The sequence below is a fragment of the Lepidochelys olivacea genome, assembly GCF_965140295.1.
Source record: "Lepidochelys olivacea isolate rLepOli2 genome assembly, chromosome: 2".
NCBI classification, from domain to species: domain Eukaryota; kingdom Metazoa; phylum Chordata; order Testudines; family Cheloniidae; genus Lepidochelys; species Lepidochelys olivacea.
Genome location: NC_140412.1, coordinates 191,516,510 through 191,532,090, shown reverse-complemented (window position 1 = coordinate 191,532,090; position 15,581 = coordinate 191,516,510). Strand labels below are relative to the sequence as shown.

At 38.0% G+C, this 15,581-nt stretch overlaps 1 protein-coding gene across 1 annotated transcript in view; it reads right to left on the bottom strand.

Moving 5' to 3' along the window:
- Positions 1 to 15,581, bottom strand: part of NPHP3 (nephrocystin 3) — a 47,664-nt gene that overhangs the window by 25,771 nt on the left and 6,312 nt on the right. The window contains exons 4-16 of the mRNA XM_084619360.1: positions 15,354 to 15,506; positions 13,551 to 13,684; positions 13,126 to 13,286; positions 11,159 to 11,306; positions 10,008 to 10,082; positions 9,155 to 9,334; positions 6,441 to 6,544; positions 5,601 to 5,715; positions 4,611 to 4,754; positions 4,038 to 4,135; positions 3,538 to 3,640; positions 2,872 to 2,954; positions 405 to 543 (exon numbers count right to left, since the gene is read on the bottom strand). Coding sequence (XP_084475486.1) covers positions 405 to 543; positions 2,872 to 2,954; positions 3,538 to 3,640; positions 4,038 to 4,135; positions 4,611 to 4,754; positions 5,601 to 5,715; positions 6,441 to 6,544; positions 9,155 to 9,334; positions 10,008 to 10,082; positions 11,159 to 11,306; positions 13,126 to 13,286; positions 13,551 to 13,684; positions 15,354 to 15,506 — 1,637 coding nt within the window. The remainder of the gene's footprint in view (positions 1 to 404; positions 544 to 2,871; positions 2,955 to 3,537; positions 3,641 to 4,037; positions 4,136 to 4,610; positions 4,755 to 5,600; positions 5,716 to 6,440; positions 6,545 to 9,154; positions 9,335 to 10,007; positions 10,083 to 11,158; positions 11,307 to 13,125; positions 13,287 to 13,550; positions 13,685 to 15,353; positions 15,507 to 15,581) is intronic.

Here is a 15,581-nt window from a genome sequence, read left to right as displayed (position 1 = left end):
TCAATCTAGCAGACAAAAGTAAAACAAGATCCAATTTAGACAAAATTAAAAAATAAGGTGTAAATTTTTAAGAGTGAGGGTAATTAACGATTGGGACACCTTATCAAGTGTTGGGGTGGATTCTCCATCACTGGAAATTTTTAAATCAAGATTGGATGTTTTTCTAAAAGATCTGCTCCAGTTCACAGAGGAAATAATTCAGGGAAGACCGATGGCCTGTATTACACAGCAGGTCAAACTAGATGATCACAATGATCTTTCCAGCCTCATAATCTATGAAACTATAAATTATAGCTTTGAATCAATGAAAAGTCCTCAAGTACTTTCTTTTTATTTAATTCACAGAAACTCATCCGGAGGAAAGGGAACATGTTCCAAAAGTTTCCATTGCATTTTTTGCTTACCTCTCTCATAAGGTGTTTGTCTTTATCGTTCAGCATGGACTCCTGAACTGATCGCAGAACAAGTCTGTACAGTGATACTGTATCTTGACATTGGAAACACTGTTGAAGGATTTCATCAATATTTCCTGCACTTCGAGCACTGAGCGAATGGACAAGATTAGCTTTTTTAATATGTTAAATTTGACAACCACAAAGTGAATTTAAGCTATTAAAGATCTTCATCTTGTGAAGTGTTGTGTGCCCTCAACTCTTACGGGCTTCAGGAGGTGCACAGAATCTTGCAGGATTAGAACCCAAAGAGTTTAACACCTGAACACATCTACCAACACATGCCATAAGAGTCTCCCTTTTGTAATAATAAATAAATAAATAATAATAAAAAGCAGCGATATAGGATACCTTTACTTTAGCAGGCAACGGAATGGGAAGAAGATCATATCACATAAAGAGACAGAAATGTAAAAAGAAAAGGAGGACTTGTGGCACCTTAGAGACTAACAAATTTATTTGAGCATAAGCTTTCGTGAGCTACAGCTCACTTCATCGGATGCATTCAGTGGAAAATACAGTGGGGAGATTTATATACACAGAGAACATGAAACAATGGGTGTAACTATACATACTGTAACGAGAGTGATCAGGTAAGGCGAGCTATTACCAGCAGGAGAGTGAGGGGGGGAGGGGGGAGGAGGAGGTGGTGAAACCTGGGAGTGGATGGGTCATTACACAAACTAAAACTATTTCCCCATGTTTATTCCCCCCCCGCCCCCCCCGCTGTTCCTCAGATGTTCTTGTTAACTGCAGGAAATGGCCCACCTTGATTATCACTACGAAAGGTTTTCCCCACCCACCCACCCCGCTCTCCTGCTGGTAATAGCTCACCTTACCTGATCACTCTCGTTACAGTGTGTACAAACCCAATTTTTTCGATCTTCCCTCATAGGTCATGTTTTCTAGACCTTTAATCATTTTTGTTGCTTTTCTCTGGACTTTCTCCAATTTGTCCACATCTTTCCCGAAATGTGGTGCCCAGAACTGGACACAATACTCCAGCTGAGGCCTAATCAGCGTGGAATAGAGCGGAAGAATTATTTCTCATGTCTTGCTTACAATATTCCTGCTAATACATCCCATAATGATTGCTTTTTTTTGCAACCATGTTACACTGTTGACTCATATTTAGCTTGTGATCCACTATGACCCCCAGATCCCTTTCCGCAGTATTCCTTCCTAGGCAGTCATTTCCCATTTTGTATGTGTGCAACTGATTGTTCCTTTCTAAGTGGAGTACTTTGCATTTGTCCTTATTGAATTTCATCCTATTTACTTCAGACCATTTCTCCAGATCATTTTGAATTTTAATGCTATCCTCCACAGCACTTGCAACCCTCCCAGCTTGCAACCCCTCCCAAATTAATACTCTTATTTTATAAAGTGTGTCCCCAGCGGCAACTAAGCAACTAAAAATAAAATATTTAAATAATAAAGAACAAGCAGCAATTGTGAGCCACCAACCACAAGCATCCTCCTTTGGAGTCTCTAAAGTGAGACTGCTGGCCTTTTAAAAAAATACGTGCTAGATCAGCCACAAGTTGCTGTGCTCAGTTATGTTCTTTGACACAGTAGGGAGGATTAATCCTCTCCACCTGCAGAAATTACAGGGTGAAATCTTATGTCCTGTATTATGCAGTAGGTCAGACCAGAGGATCATAGTGGTGCTCCCCTGGTCTTAAAATCTTATGGGCTCATCTACATGGCCCCAAAGTTTGGACTATGTGGGTGTGAAGTGTTCCACTGTAACTGTCCCATGTAGACACTGCTAGCGCAAACTAAAAGGTACTTAGTTCACATTAACAGAGACCCGTTTGAAGAGGAATACGTTAACGCACACTAGGTATCTTTTACTTCACACTAACAGCAGCATTCTCATGGGGCAGTCACAGCGCCGCACTCTGGTGCACACTGGAGTTTACACCCCCATAGTCTACACTGCAGCACAGTGTAGACTTAGTCTAGGATGCAAAGCATCAGGCACATCAGCAAACCCAACAGCCCACAGACAAAGCACCTCTCAAAATAAAAGGAATACTTCTCAATTAATATTTAAAAAGGGAATAAAGGGACTGACAGCTACAAAAAGAAGAATGAAGCAAAAGGATGGAGAGAAACCTGGATTTGGTTCCTGGATTCAGAATAGGGAGAGGATCATATACATATATTCAGATTCAGTGGGTACCTAAATATTTAGCATCAAAATCGGATAGATCATTAATTCTTTATAGTGCTGTTTTCTTTTCTTTTTTATAATAAATGGGGAAATAACTTTCTATTTTCTTCTGCTAAAGCAATTTCATCTCAACAAAGAATAATTCTGTTTCAACTGAACATTTTCTGATATGCTGATAAAGCAATTTGTATTTTTAAAATCTACAGACTCACACAATAATGTCAGGCCATCTCAACTTACCAAGCGATCATTTTGCCCAAAAGAGTGACATACAAAGCATTGCAAGTTGTGGCAGAACGACAATGTTTCTCAAGTTTCTTCTCCTAAGACAAGTATTAAAAAAAACATTATAAGCCAATGTAATATTAAGCACTTTGAAGAGTTAAGGATTTGACACTAAAACACAGATTGTGGATGTTAAAAAAAGCACATAACTAGTGTACAAAACATTGTGTGTTTTTCCTTTAAGTGGGATATATATAAGTGGAGGCTTCCTCCTGAGAGCTACATCATCTCAGGATATGATCGACACCTTGTTAGGATCAGACTCCATGGATAGGATTCAAAATGTCTTCCTTTCACATGTCCAAGCATTTTTACCGCAATTACATATTATACTAAAACAGGAGGACATGTCTGCAGAAAGATGGGTAAAAGTATAGTTCCCTTACTAGTAATTTATACTATTCCATCTGAATTTGGTGCTATCAGCCTCTGGATAAAAATATTTACACCAAATCCTGTGTAAAATGGCTATACGTTAACTAAATAAAACACATTTTCCTGGCTATTGAAACATTAACAAAAATAAGCTTTTGTCAGCTCATTTTACTCTTCCACATCTTCAATAAAATTTACACTAGACTCTAGCGTGAAATACTTTCAACAGAATTACAACAGACATACCTGTTCGTTGGTCAATTTAACATCTGCACAGCTACATTCTGCACTAATGAGACATTTCACATCTTTAGAATTCAATGGCTCAAGATGAAGAGTTGGCCACAACCTTTTAGTGGGAGAGAACAAAATTACATTCAAATCCAGCAAAATAGTATGTCAAAGAAAAGAGACCTAACTATGTGACGTGGAAAAAAAGATGTCAATGCAGAAATCTGAAACTACACTCTTCTGCTGTTAAAGAATTTTAATAATACAAAGTCACATTTGTATTTTTAACCTTGCCCTAAGATGGCTGACTACATCAAAGTACTGGAAGTCTGCAAGTGCACATGCCTATGTTTAATATGCACTATATCACCTTTAATGGGGAAAATCGAAATCCAAAATTCCCACTGACTTCAGTTGGTACAAAATAAGACTCAGATTTTATTCTGCAACCTATCTATATGTATAAGTATATTCAAACCCAGGCTAATTTGAAACCTCCTCAAAGAAAAACGTACCTCCAAGCCTGCGGACATGTTTCCACGTTCACAGATACAATCACCCTTACATTCACTGGCAGTGGATCTATCAGCCATTTCATATGTTTTTCAGCTTGCTTAAAAACAAGTTTCAGGGCATTAATTCAAAATTCATTAAAAACAAATGCCACAAATCACTGTCGTCTCATTAACTGTTCAGCCCAGTGAAAACAATCTTCCAATGCCTCTGTTCTCTTAAAATTGTTCAGGACCACATTTCTGATATAGAGCTAAATTCTCCTTTTTATGTGCAGCAGCATGGCGACAACTTAAGTAAAGCAGTTAGCGTAGTATCATGTAGACTCTCGCCACCTAAAGATTGGATACGTGACCCAACCCACAAATCAGTCCACAATTTTGGACCCACCCCCGCAGATAATGCAATGAGACAAATCAAAAGGCAACATACTCTGGCAAATTCCATAAATACCACGTTTTATGGATAAAACAAATGACAATTTAATTCATCTAGTAAAACTGCAAATTATTTTCTACGTATATCACTCCAAGTTTGTTTTGCATTTGTAAAGGCCAAGCAGATTGGAAATGTACCTGTATTTGGTCTATAGAGTCAATAATTATGATAATGCTGCCTTGGTGACGAGCAGTAAGTTTTTCCAGCCAACGAGGAAACTCTTCCAAGAGCTTAGCTGGATCCAATGTTAAAGGTGACACTAACCAAGAATGCTGCATGAGCTGCAAAATTATAAACATGCATAAAAATATTGCATCTTAAGAAATGCTTAGGGGAGTTGGACACAAGATAAAATCATTCACTCCTGGGGAGCTGATTTCAAACAAGTCCATCCAAAGTTGTTTTCCCTTCACTGCATATAAGGAGCAAGAATTTAAGAAAAAGGAGAATGTTTTTTGAAGTTCTTGTGTATTTAATTTTAGATGGACAATGTGAGGTTAAAAATCCCATGGGACCATCTGGGCAATAAGAAGTGCGGAAAATGTACAAATAAACATGTGAAGATTTTTAACAACACAGGGAAGAGTTGATAATCTTTCTGAAGGGCTCAGTACTATGCAGCCCTGAGTGTCCTCTTTTGTAGATAAAGGGAGCCCAGATCTTGGCAGAATCAGGCCCCTCATTTATTCAACACATATCAGACACGTACTTCTAAAACAAATTAACATAGAAGAGCAATAGTCCAACTATAGTGGGGTGCCAACTGGCAAATGCAGCTTCAGGTTTCTCAATGCATAGACAAAAGACATGCCAACTGCTGCTTTCCTTGGCCAGATGGCAGGAAATAGTAAAAGAAGCTTATGTCGCTTTCTTTATAAACCATCAATATTTTTCAGTGGAATCATAATTGATAACAATGTATTATGAAAAGCCTCAGAGGTGATATTTTAATATATTTCTGATATATTATCAACTCAACAAAATGCGGAAATCATCATCTGTATCACCCTGATTTGGTACAGACAGGGCCAAAAGAACTTTAAATAGATTCATATGTGTATATATACACACACACACACACACACACAATGAATAATGCTATATGTGCTAAACAATAACTAGAGTACCTTTAAAATAAGCCGTTTAATTATTAGTGCAGATTCTGAACTGGCAGACAAGGGCTTCCCAACAAAGTGATAGAGAATTAGTGTGTTTGGTGAATGCTTCTGTTGCAGTTGAATCCTATTGGGGCAAAAAAAACACACACACATTCCCAATAGCCCACATTTTTCTAAATATATTCTTATTTCCAATAAATATTATTGTAGATTTGTCAAATGTAATTATATATTTTAGCTTGGCACCTGCATTATATGCATAATAAAATAAGTCAGAAAATTAATCATCCATAATCAAATATTTTCCATCAGAATTTTCACTTTTTATCTCCACTGGACTAGAGGGATTTTCAGGTACTTGCTACATTCACAGATTACAAAGATAAAACACCAAAAAGAGGAGATCCTTGGGGGAAGGGTGGGTAATGAATGCCCTGATGGCATCAGCATTCAAGTGTTACTCATTGGAATACTGTCAGTTTATTTTATGGCAGTAGGTTCTGTTGTAGATCATGAGTGACCGCAAGATAAATTTCTGCAATAGGTTTCTGGATTTGGATCCTCCCTTCCATTTACCTCAGCGGGGGCACTTAGCGGAGGTGAAATTTTCTGTTGTAACCACCACCACCCTCATTCTCAGAACAGTGCACAGCTCCCTGTGTAGGAGTTGAGTTGGGGTTCTCCGTGGCACTCTCCCCTGTGGGTTGTAACGGGGTGCCTAGACTTTAGAGGGTTGCTTTTGGAACTTCAGTATTTTTCTAATGCTGGTTTCTCCTGCTACCGTCCAATATTGTGCTGTTCTTGTTTGAAGTGTAATTTAAAAAAAATATTAACCATTTTTAAAAATACCATTTTGACAGGAGAAGAGATTTGCCAGAGCCTGGTCCTCCAGACACAAGAAGAGGTGGGATGGGTGCTGGTGCTGCCACTAGATCATTTAGACGTTCATAATACTGCAAACAGAACAATTTAAGTTACAAGGGCTCCAGTATTAAAGAAATACATGTCCTGATTAATCAATATACTGATTAATGCATCCTCCAAATATTTAAGCACATACTTAACTTTAAGAATGTTTAGTTCCATTGTAGTCAGTGGACTAAGAGTAAAACAAAATATATGGATATAGAAACAAAGTGGTTTTGTTGTTGCTTTTTTAATGGGGAAGGAAGCATGGAAAGTGCTAGAATCACTAAAAACTACTATTTAATACCTCTTCCATAAAAAGTTGAAAAGTAGAAAATAATTTTTAAAAATTAGTTTGGGATGAATTTGCAGTACTAATAAATATGACTGACTAGTGGCATTGGTACAGTAAGACCTAGTACAAGAAGGCATGCAATTCCCCCTGCACCTCTGCTAATGCACTGCAATCTTGGCCTGCCAGATCCCAGTGGTGTTCCAGACTTGTGTCTCATGAGAATGTATTACCAACTGGACTAAATTATTGTGTTGTGGTTTTATGAGGTGAGCAAATGTCCATTAGGGACTAGAGTGAGACAAAAATCCATTTTGCCCCTGACAAGGCAAATTTGAATGTAGACCTCCAAGAATGGAAAGATGGTCCAGTGGTTAGTGCATTAGGTTTAATTCCCTGCTGCACCACAGACCTCTGTGTGACCTTGGCAAGTCACTTAGCCTCTCTGTGCCTCAGTTACCCATCTCTAAAATGAGGATAATAGCTCTGCCACACAGAGTGTTGTGAGGATAAATACAGGCACTCAGATACTATGTTGATGGGGGGCACATAAATAACTAAGATAGATAGCCAAGGATAAAAGGATAGTGTTCTAATATTCCGTGTCACCTACTGCTACAAGTAGTTACACTTGATTATATGGAACTGGCTATTTTTAGAAGCTACAAAATTCTTATAGAACCAGAAGTACAGAATAATATGAATGAAGAATAGCAGAGCATATTCCTTACAATTCTAAGAAAAGGAATTATCTCTGTGTTAACTTTTTAATTTCCATTTCTAAAATAAGTTAATCAAATTTACTGGAAAAACAGCATTCAAACTTGTCTCTGTTCAGCTTTCATCTCTATTGGAGGCAGCACAGCAGACTGTATCAGGTTTGCCAATAACGTATGGGACACAACATCTACCAGTGGGAGATGGACAGTTTTCCAGGACTAACTCCTCACATTTGATCCCTATCATTACATTTTTTGCATTCCAAAACCCCATAGAAGAGATTCTCTCCCATTATGGCCTCGCCCCTGAGTGCGCTGTGGCAGTGTAGAGGAGCCATAAAAGCCCCTGAGCCAGGGTTCCCTCGGTACAGGTACTGCATAGGACAGCTGTTGGCTCACTTAGATCGTATCTAACAAAGAAATTATACAACTTTAACTATTCCCGTATGTTATTAAAGTGGTGCAACCCCCTAGTGTGAACGAAGTTCTAGGTGGATGGTATAGCTTATTCCTGTAAAGGGTGGAGGAACAGCTACGCTGGTATAAGGCACCTTTATGCTGCTATAACTAGGGGTTACCTTGATTTAACTACTTCAGTAGAAAATTCATATCCTTAACTGAAATAGTTCAATCAGTACAAAAAAAGTGGATAGACCAGGGCTAACACAGGACCCTTCGCAAACCCTGAAACAGGGGGTGAGGTCATAGTGCATGGTACAACGGCCATTTTGAGAAGCTCCAGGTTGCCGAGCTGTTCAAAGGCAGTTCAGGGAGGGCTTCTGTAATTTAGAGCAGTCCCCTGGACTTCTTAAATTACAGCATGGGCCATTTTGGTTCCCAATCAGCCCAAAATCCCAGGGACAAAACGATGGCTTACAGCCACCTTTGCCCCTCTTTCTCAGAGCTGTGCTTGTGCATGCTGCTTCTCCAAGAGGCGCAAGCATAGAGTGTCAGCCAGTTCCTCTGGGAAGCACAGCACAGCAGAGCACAGCACGAAAGCACACCCACTTATTCAAGCAGCAACATAATTCCCCACCAGAGACACTTTTCACGGATTCCTCTAGATGGATTAATTCAACCCTTTCTATGTGTATCTGTTTTTGACTCCTAGTTTTACAAGGGCTTACAGGTGAGGCAGTCCAGGAAGTAATGAGCATTTCAGTACCCCTTTATTTTTTATTTTACTATGTCTTTCTCTCACACAGAGTCAGAGACATTAAGATTGTGGACTATGTTTCATTATCATAATCCAATTCCAACAGACCTAATTCTCTGTATTGACACAGGGCTTTCATTTGCTTCAAAAAGCTGTTTGAGGCCTTTCATTTAGACTTCAAAGTATGGCGTGTTACTCACCCTCTAAGAGAGCCCCTTATTTCTAGACAGTATACTATCACGGCAACATTTCCTCCAATGGAGAAACAAGGACCATTTCTTCACCAATGACACTTTAAAACAGACATAACTGGCATTGTTCCAGAAACTAAATATATCATCTGTCTAACACATATGGTCTCCTCTAGCCTAAGGTGTAAAAGCTCCAAGGTTGTTCTCAAACATAGGTCCTTCCATATAACAGCATCATTGCTGCTCATGAAACAGAGACATTTATTTCCCTTAATCAACAGACATTTCTATCTGCTTACTTTCTCAAATCCTAGTTCACATGTTGAGTTAGAAGCCTGCTGGAAAGCTTCCATCTGTTCTTGTTCATCATGTGCATCCCACAGCACATCTCCAAAAACTTCCTCTTCAGGCGCAGTGGACTCCTCTTTATTACCCAAATCCTTGCCTTCTACTTCTGTGCTTTCACAGCCCAATATATCCTGTGTAAGAAACAAACCACATGGAAATATTGTAACTTATTCCTTAAAAGTATATGCTATCATTGCCCCAGATTCTTTCAACTAGGCAGTGGGCACCGCTTACATGTCATTTTGGACTTACATTTGTGGCATGAAATGTATTCCATATGGTATGGGCTGCATACCATACTGACACACACTGGACAGGACAGTTTTTATGCACTGTATCCCTTCCCGCTTTAGGTAACAATTCTGGGGTAGATGAGTGAATTCTATTCGTGTCAATGGATCTGTGCCCATGTACGCCAGCAGAGAATGTGACCAAATGAGTCCTAGTGACGCTTTATATTGAGATCTCAAGAAGCTGCTTTCAGTTTTCCCCATGATGGAGGTTACCTACAGTAACATAGTTCTTAAACTATTTTATTCAGTTGTGGCTTTCCTTACTTCCAGGTATTAATAATGCTGAAACATATGGAGGCCTTTGAATTAAGACAAAACATCACTCATTTGTAGTGAATATAAATAGATTATTAAATAGACCGTGGATTTACTACAGTGCTTGCAGAATACTGGCAATATGGCAATTTTGTAAAGCCATGGAGGGCACTGCCCCAGAGTCTACCATTCAAATTGTAAGCAGGAATGCGCAAAGTAGCCTCTCATGTGGAATACACAGCATCATGCACTCTACCTGTTTAATTATCTTTTCCACACAATTATAAGTTTCATACGCTCCTTCTTCCACTCCTCCCATGTGATCAATGAGCTGAAAAAGTTAATGACAAAATATGAAGCAACTCTGGGATTGACTATTAAACACAGATGCAGTTACTGAGGCATGTAGATTTAAAATATATCCAAAGCTTATATTCTTTCCAGAACAACATTCGCCACCTTTCAAAATGAAAACTACTTGGAGGCTTAGCCTCTGGCACTGTAAGACAGAATTTCATTTAAAAATGAGATGCTTCCACCTCACCAAAGATACTTTGGCAGTGGATAAGAAGGCTTAACGATGAGCTAGGACCCAGGAGGGTTCCTCTCTCAGCTCAGGGAAGCTAAGAGAGGACATCTGGATAATGATTTACTAAGGCAGCTGCATTTCATTGCTAATAAAGGTGCCTGTAAGAAGAAGTCATCTTCCAAGGGAAGTTGGCCGCCAAGAGAGTGTACTCAAGCAGAGCCTGAGTACGCTTCAGGGGATTATTTGTTTGTTGTCCTTTTCCTTATTTGAGTAGTCAACCCACAGGCAGGAGGAGGAGGGGACTTTGAATCAGAGTTCCTTTGTTTTGATGATATCCAAAAAAATAATACAGGAAAATGTACTATTAATGATGTGGTTAGATTATTTCTCTAACTGGAAAGTCCTGTAAAATGTAATAGGGATTTAGCATATAAAAAGTTCATAGTATTCTATAGGAATTAGAGTATAGCATAGAATTTAAACAGAGAATGCCACTTGTATATACATTTTTAAAAATCATTCCAAATTCTATAGCAGGGTTGTATTTTCCCAGAGGATGATCCAAAATAATACAGAACAGTTCTTTTCTATTAAATATTATAGGATTTTTTCATAAGGATTCTGTAAGAAATTTAGAGCCAAATTCTGCTCAGTCGCACCCCCTGCGCAGCTGACAATAAAACTTTGTTCAAGTTTCTGTACAGGCACAGTGCTCAATTTTTTAAATCTACAATTTCATAAAATTCAACATCATACACCTGTTCACAAAAGATGTCCATAACAAAGCATGCGTTGTAATATTTGAGGTTACAAGTATTATGCTACAAAATAAGAGGACAACAAATCTCTGAAACATAACAACCTTCTACATGTTGTACCTTTGCTTTGTTCACATAACAAACTTGCTCAGTTAACTGCTGCACAGGGTCTGAGCTGACTTTGCCATCTTCTATTCTGCGGTAAATCAGCCGGGGCTTTCCTTCAGGATTTTTCAATAAGGCTTCTTCACAGTCCTCCAGCAAACAGCTAGATTGGAAATCAGCAGTCTTGAGCTATAATACACTGTTGCAGTACGCAGTTTAATCAACATAAGCTCCAAGGACGGGTTTCACTGCAAAATCTAATTGAAAGGGCACACCTTTTACCATGAAGGCAGCCAGACATTGAAACAGAGGATATCCAACGTCTGGGCCAGGAAAATGGAGAAAAGTTCTCAGGTTGCTAATTGTACTCACGATATTAAGATTCTTTCAGTAGCAGATTTACACATGATTGCTTTTTTAATTCAGAAGTCTATTTTCTACAAACCCTCTCATCATACTGGTACTCAGATTGTGGCCCATGTACACAAGATTGGATTTTTTTGGCCAGCAATGTCAGTAGGGCCAGAAATGCTCTCAGTGTCTTTGCATTGCCCCCACTTCTCCAAGGACATAAAGGGCAGAGCAGACCCAATTTTCCCTCAGTTCTTTTTTTACCACCTGTGCCAGCAAGATGGAACCCCTGCAGTGTCTGTCAGCCTGCTGCTTTGCACACAGTGCTAGCATTAGTTAGTCAGCAGTATTATCAATTAGCAAGTTGTTAATTAGCCTTTTTGCCCATTAGCAAAAAAACCCTTTTTTAGTCAGATATTTAGTTTATAGGCTAGACACCCCCACATCTGAACCAGGGTGCTAGCAAAATGGCAAAAGGAAAATCGTCAGGATTCAAAACCTAACCCCTTGTGTAACATTTCAATGGCACATAACAACAGACACTGTAGGTACCTTTTTTTGTTTAGGAGAGGGACACATTCCTGAATGATGTTCTATATGTTGCTCTTTCTCTTAGCAGACTCAAAAAGCTAGAGAAGCCTCATCCCAAGTTCCTGACCAAAGCTGACAGAGTTCCATATGAATCAATTTATTCATCTCCAGCTTTCTTCCCCAATCCTCACTCAACTCCAAAGGCAGCTAAACTTCAGACACTTAATGTAGTAATGTCATAGTTCATTAAAAGGCCAAAAACTAAACTGTTCCTGGCCCCTTGCTAATAAGATTATGGGTCAGACAATATCCTGGCAGAGATTATCAAAATGGCTGTTCAACTGTCTAAGGACAAATTGAAAATGACGACAGTATGCCCATTATTTAGTGTTTTCACTTCTAATCCCTCTTTTCTTCCTCCTTCATGGTATACAGCCAAAAAGAAAAAAATTCCAAGCTGCAAAATAGAAACAACTGAATTGTAACATTATCCTTAAGTCAATACTTTTGGTTTAGAAAATTATTTTTCTTCTAGTAAGACGACCAATTATTCACTGCACAAGTGAAAAGCACTGCATTACCAGTTGTTATAAAATATCATGGATTTAGTAAATTACATCACAACAGGCTAGGGCAAGACTCTGCACTGAAGAGCCAGGAAATTAACCGAGAAGTAAGTTAGAGAGACAAAAAGAATATGCAACCAAATAAAACAGGTAATATAGGCAGGTGACTAGACAGATAAGCAAATAAAACACACAGAACATGTTCACACATGCCATCTCTAATTTCTGTGATTCTATCATTAGGAACAGCAGAAAGCTGTTCTTGGAAAGCAAGAAATTTGCATATTTTGATGGCTCTTTTATGTTGTATTTTAACAGAATCTAGAGCCACAGGAACAGGGAAACCTCAGAAAGAAGCTGCTTTCTCTTAACTGTCTGTGCTAGAAAATCTAAAGTCTGAAGGAAGATTTGTTAGAAGAATCTAGCTTAAGAAATGCTGTAAGTGGAACACTGCATACATGTTAATAAGCTATGTGTTATACATAAATTATCAGTTTCTCTTTGCTTTGTCAATCTGCAAAACTATTAACTTACCTTGGCAAAGTTAAATGTATGAACAAAATGACTAAGGAACTTTTCTCAATTTCCCATTTTCTCACAGCCTGGAAATGATTTCCATTTTCTACTGGAAAATGAACAACTTGAAAGAAGTACCCCATTGTTTCACATATTCTTTGAAGTTTTGGTGAGTAGTTCTGAAAGGAAATTTAAATAAACTGACCTTTATTATTAATTATGCATTTCAATAAGGACCTATTAATAAACCACAATTTATTTTCAATATAAACTTTCTTCCATTGAAATCCATAACAAAACGCCCACTCATTTCAATGGGATCAAGATCTGACTCCTAAACTTTTTAAGAACTACCACAGAGTTTTGATGAACAAGTTTTAGAGGAGAAAAATAGAGAACCTTAAATGAATGATTAACTAACATAACTTTTGTGCTGTTCTCACCCGAATGAAGATGTCCACCTCAGGTTGAGTCTCATCTGTATTAATGAGATAGCACCTTACTGTGTTACTCCACAGAGAGTGGGAAAACAGTGGAGTGACCTGCAATAAACTGGCAATAGCAGCATCCCAGTCATCTGCAAACAATATACAAAACCACAGGTCTCCTTATCTTGTTACATCATATAACAGTTTGCATCAATGCTCTCTTAACACACCCTAAGGAAATAATAAACTTCATTTTATAGAGTATTTTTCATACTAATATATCACAAAATACTTCAGATCTAATTAAAAGTTAGATTTAAATAATATGCAAAATTATAAAATATAGCAAAACAAAACAGCAGAATGTTAAATACATTCACATTACATACCTATTATGTTTCTTTTAAAATAAGTGTTTGTGAAATTTAGCCAAAATGTCAAGCTGATGGCTTTCATACAAAAAAATTAAATTCTCTAACAGAAGTAATAAAGATGCCCATGTAATTAAATGCCTAACTAAGCAATTGTTAGTAAAATACTGCTGCTTTAAAATTAATTGTAAATATACTAAGCTAACAAATGTTGGTGAACTAATAGGTAGCATAATTCTTCTTTAGATAAACTGCATTGTTTTCCATGTGTATGCTGTATGTCAATTCAGCTTATCACAGAAAGCTCTAAAGCTAATTCTTTTCTTAGCTTCTCATTTTGTAGGCTAACATTACCTATGTTCTGAGCAGTTTCAAGGAAGCTACTTGACACGTGAAAGTCTTAACACTTTAGCATTACTGAAAGGTAATTTTGTATTTTTATGAGATCTCTAATAGCTCACTATAATCTTGTAAATTCCTGCAAGTGTATTTCAAAATACAAAACACCATTTTTCTGATAAGCTGACTAGTGAGTTACTAATTATCTCCTGAAAATGTCAAAAAGTGACCTTTCACTAGCAGTAAAGTGGTGTTGCAAAGTGACATATACAGAGAAACTCAAAGTTAAGGATGATACGTTACTTGTCTGAGTAACTAATTTGAACTGAGTCTGTGTCACAGGCTAGTATTGAGATTAAGGTAGTGAGGCAAGCCAAATTAGAAAGTGTTGTTACTAACTACAAAATACTGGAATTGATAGGGAAATCAGTGATAATCTTTCCCATAGTACAAATGTAATTCAGCATGCATAGGTCCTGATCATGCAATTGGATCTGTGTGGATGAACCCTCAAAGTCATGGAGAGTTCCATTTAAGTCAATGGGATTCTGCCTGGAAGGGTCTTCCTATGCAAATCCAGGTGAAGGAGAGGGGGCATGGTTTGTGACATCATGCATGTGGCCTATGTGCCGAAGGATCTGAGCAGTTTGAAAAATATTTGAAATTATTTGAAAAATAAGGCAAAAATCGGACAAGATACAGGGACTATGTCAGGCTAAAATAAATCACATTTAAAATACATTTTTCTTGGTTATGTTATTCAAAGCAGGGTCATCTAAAGCCTTTTCTTGAGCCCCCCCAGGCAATAAATTGGTATTTGGTATATTTACTCTGAAGCATTCAGATTCACTGTCATTACCTAAGAATACTGCTGCACATATTATTAGCAGTAAAAATATTAAACACCACTAGGCGTGTCTTAGCTATACTTTCATTTTATTTTATTTTTATAAAAAGCAGTCATTCGAAGGAAAATATGGAGTGACAGATACAGTAAATCCCTTAACGGGGGATAAGAATGGATACAAAAGACCTCCAAGGTAAACAGTACTTGTATGTAAACAGCCACTTGTTAAACCCGCTTAGCAGACAAACACGAGTTGCTTACCTCTGTTTATGTTCGCAAATGGTCCTTCCACATCTATGGAACTATGAGCAAACTCGGGCCCTCTGAAAGACTGCTGAAGTTGCATCATACTACCCATAGATGGCTCACTTCCCAACACTCCACCAGTCCAATATTCAGATTGGGCTCCAGTAGCTTAAAAGTAAATACAAACTGATTTTCACTAAATGAAATACATTATCAAACCTAAACACTTCAGTTAAAATTGGC